Below are 4,067 nucleotides of genomic sequence, written 5' to 3'. Positions count from 1 at the left end.
GCATCTGTTTAATATCTTTAACAATTCGCCTGCTTGTTGTGTCTACTAAGACTCACTGCATCTACAGTATATTTAGAGGCAATATTGCTTCAATTTATTGTTATCTTATTTTTTGTCGCACTCTCCCGCTTCCAGGTAGTGGTTCTATACTTGATGCTAGTTTTTTAAGCTTCTGAGAGGTTAGGCGAAATCATCAGTTCCTTGCTTTGAATATGCTGACTAGTCTGCGCTATCTCTTGTAAGAGACGCACACAGCCACACAAAGTGTACATGTTTTAACCGCTTAATTCTCAGTTTTAGACATAGGTGTATCCATGACAGTGCTTTAAGCGAAAAAAATCCTTATTAAAAGTGTTCATCAGAACATATTGGTAACTGTGCACTTAGAAGCTATCCACTTGCATTCCTTCCGTGTGAAAATATAACGTCTCCACTTTTTTAGACTGCACAGTAGCCCTCCACGTTTATTTGTACCATCATCATCATGTGTATAGTGATGTTTATCGGCATATTTTAGTACAAAACTGCGCATATTTCCTCTAAATTTTCCTCTGTCTATCTGTCTCTAATCGTTTCCTAAAATATTTATTCTATTATTTATTTGTACTTCCTTACTTCTCCTTCTTCATCGAAATTATTTTACGGGCTTATATTTTGAAAGTGCATTCGATTCTCACCACCACTCTTATTACAGTATTAGCATATACACACTTACAAAATACTCCTATCAATGTTATTATTTTTGGTACTGTTACTATTGCTATTAAAACTCCAAATTACTCTAATATTCATAAAACTAACAAAATTAACAAAATTAACCGAATTAGAATATCGCTCGTTTTTCATACCCTATTACCATACAGCTTTGAAATCATAGGTCACTATCATACACATATTAACAATTTTCAAAAAGTTTACTAACTTGCCGATATTAATAAAATGATGTTACAATTTAAAGAAATCATCAATTTGGTGAAATTTACAAAATACTTACGACATAGTAATTTCCATAAATTTCATCAGTTTATAAAAATGAGCAAAAATCGTCAAAATTCTATCAAAGTCATAAAAGTAGTAGCAATTAAAGAAATTTTCTTTAGAAAAAATTACTACTTCGGCACTTCTCTGTGTCTTTGTCATCTTCTCCATCTTTTCCCTTTCTCCATGCGCAATTTTGTTTGTCGCCTGTTTTGTCAGCTAGGCAAGTCTCCTTATTGGTTCCGTGCTTTGCACATCCAGTTGTAGCTACTGCTCCCCTGCTGTTTCTGCTGCTGGGGTTGTTTGTTCGCTTGCTGCTGTCGTATTCAATTTGCACTTTTTATCTGTGCCAGTTGCCTTGTCATCCCATTCACATTCGCCTCTACTACGGCATTGATCTGGTTGTGTTATTGCTGCGCAGTCTGGTTTACTTGTTGTTGCAATACTTGTTTTTGTACTTTCTTCCAAAAGTGATTCTCCTTTATTGGACAGGTTTAATGCACTTGCAAGCTGTCTGGCCTCTCTTGTGATTGCACTTATCGCTGCCATGGCACCGACTTTGGATTTCGCCAGATCCGCGTCTTTCTGGGCTGCTGACGCAGCGGCTTCAATTGCTGTCACCCAGCTGACAGAGCCGGTTTCTGTCGCTGCCGCTTGATATGTCATTGTTTTTAGATTGACGCAGCCTTTGCCATCTGCCGAGTCGCAGGTTCCTGCCGCTGCGGCTGTCCCTATTGTTAAATGCTCCCCCGCCGCGTTGATTCTTGATTCAGTTTAACGCTGCTTGAAGCCGCTGCCTGATTAGATGCGCCGACACCACCTGCTTATTCTGCGCGGAGGATACCGAATCTATAGCATTCCATTTTCCACTTTTGCTGCTTTCCCCCCAGGCTTCTCTTCTGTTGTCTGGCGACGCTACTGTCCCGCACAAGCTTTTGTCTTTGGTGCTGTCCAGTGCGCAAATACACAAGAGTGTTTCGCACACTGCTGATGTCCCTTTCGGCAGCGTGCAGTCCGTCGCCCGGTTGCTTGTCAGTGTTATTGTGCAGGCTGTTGTGCTGGCTCTTTGGGCTTCCGGCCCGGCTGCCGCTAAGGTCAGCTGTGTGATGACGTCGGCGCTGGTGGCGCCTTTGTGTTGCGCCGCCTGTGCATTGTACTGCTCTCTTATCGCTGCTGCACGTTCTGTCAACCCAGAAATCATTATGGACGTCGATCTGCCGAGTGCTGTTTTGAGCTTGGCAGTTTCTATTTTTGGATACTGCTCGCCCTCTTTGTCTGCTGCTAAAGCAATGTTGTGGTTTTCCCACCGCTCATAGTACGGCTTGCATATCTCTTTGTCGCCTGGTGGTTTGCAGTCGGCAGAGTCTTTTTTTTTGTTTTTTGGTTCGGTGGCTAGTGCGCTCCGCCACTTCGGGTCTGCTACTGAAATGTTTATTATTTCGATCTCGTTCAAAGTTTCTTGGTTTATTTCAGTTGTGTCCGGTGTGGCGTATGTTCCTTTTGCTAAATTCACGAGGTCACATAATGCTTGCAAATCCGCTACATTTGTGTGTTCGTTTGTTGCTTCTTCGCATTTTTGCATGTGGACCAGGACGCTTACGGTTACGGCAATAGCCTGGTACATTTGAAATCAGGTGTTTGCGCTTCTTGCCGAGCGGTGGGTGTCCTAAGAATCTAAAATTTCCGTCTGTTGCAAAGTTCTTTTTTTCAACACGAAATTGCAATAAAAAAACAGTCTAAACATAAGGATAAGAATTTCTTTATGGTTGCACAAATTAAAGGGGAAAAACAATATAAGCTGAAAATAAAAGAAAAAACAAAAAATGTATAAATAAATAAATAAATAAATATATATATATATATATATTATAACATTAAATGGTAGTTGTTTTAATATATTGCAATCTATAAATAGTTTAGTTTCACCATTGTAACCCATGATCACCATGACATAAATTTTTTACAGGGCTCTAGTTTTACACACGACCCATATTTTCTACCCTTATTGAACCTATTTTTGACTCGGTCTTCTTCTTCTTTAATTCTCTAAAATACCGCAAGAGTTTTGACTTTTAGAAATTCAAATTATATGACTTCTAACTACCTTCATCTACTTTTAACTTTCTGTTGTTACACGCAGCATTTGTAACAATTTAACTTCTGTACTTAGTCCGACTCAGCGTCATTTTTGTGAGTTCCTTAAAAACATACCACCTTTTAAGTTTTTTCCGCTCAAGAGCTGGTACCTCGTGGTCTTTCTTACATTGCCTACGCCACATCCACATCTTTATTGTCTCCATTAAATGAGGTTCAGCCATTCTGGGAATATGGAGCACGCGGTAATCAAATGCAGTTAATTTTTTGCCTCCATGAAAAATTAGAATTTGTGAAATTATTACAAACTTTCTCCACTTTATAGAACCCCTCTACTGGTTCATATACATGATATATTAAGCAGTTTCCGCACTCTTAATTTTCCTTTCACAGCAATCCATTGTTATTCATAGTTTGAAAATGTTCATTCCAATAATATCATATTGTTACCAACAATTTTTTGTTATTATTACTATGTCTAATGAGAAAAATTCGAAATTACATCACACTAACAAAATCCCTTGTCAACTGATTCTGCTTCTGTTTCTTTAGAGGTATATCTTACGATCTTCCATCTGGTTAAAAACGTGGTAGAAAACATATCTGAAGTAGAGTCTACACCTTTTGGTGTAAAATGTGGAGCAAAATCTCCTTATGAATTATTTGCTTATGTCGCGGTTTCTGCGCATGACATAGCAAATCATTTGGCATGTACACAGAATTGCATCTCTACATTATTGTCCGCCGTCTTAAGTCCTGTGTATGATGATGGCCATTTTGTTTGCCCTGTGGAAAATGCTGTCTACTGTCATTTTTGCAATTGAAAACGCGCATATTCCGTTTTCCTTTCTTTATACCTCTTAATCAGCACCAACCTCAGTCGCTTCGCTGAATTTAAGCTTTTCTTTATTTCAAAGACTTCCACTTTGTTTGATCTTTATTTTTTCACCGACCTAATCATTAAATATTTGTATGTGCACACTCACAACACTCTC

At 38.8% G+C, this 4,067-nt stretch overlaps 2 protein-coding genes across 2 annotated transcripts; both read right to left on the bottom strand.

The window, feature by feature from the left end:
- Nucleotides 1-1,245: 1,245 nt before the first annotated feature.
- Nucleotides 1,246-1,644, bottom strand: TEOVI_000425900 (uncharacterized protein; the record flags this gene model as incomplete). Its single annotated transcript, XM_067227052.1, has 1 exon — nt 1,246-1,644. One exon carries the CDS (start codon nt 1,642-1,644, stop codon nt 1,246-1,248), a length of 399 nt encoding a protein of 132 aa, XP_067083153.1.
- Nucleotides 1,645-1,747: 103 nt separating this feature from the next.
- On the bottom strand, nt 1,748-2,602 carry TEOVI_000425800 (Trypanosomal VSG domain containing protein, putative; the record flags this gene model as incomplete). Its single annotated transcript, XM_067227051.1, has 1 exon — nt 1,748-2,602. The coding sequence occupies one exon, from the start codon at nt 2,600-2,602 to the stop codon at nt 1,748-1,750; it is 855 nt and encodes a 284-aa protein (XP_067083152.1).
- Between the last annotated feature and the right edge of the window lie 1,465 nt (nt 2,603-4,067).

This window comes from Trypanosoma equiperdum (assembly GCF_001457755.1).
Source record: "Trypanosoma equiperdum strain OVI genome assembly, contig: ctg_883, whole genome shotgun sequence".
In the NCBI taxonomy this organism is placed as follows: Eukaryota; Euglenozoa; class Kinetoplastea; order Trypanosomatida; family Trypanosomatidae; genus Trypanosoma; species Trypanosoma equiperdum.
Note: the sequence above shows the minus strand (reverse complement) of the source record. Positions and strands in the feature narration are given on the sequence as shown.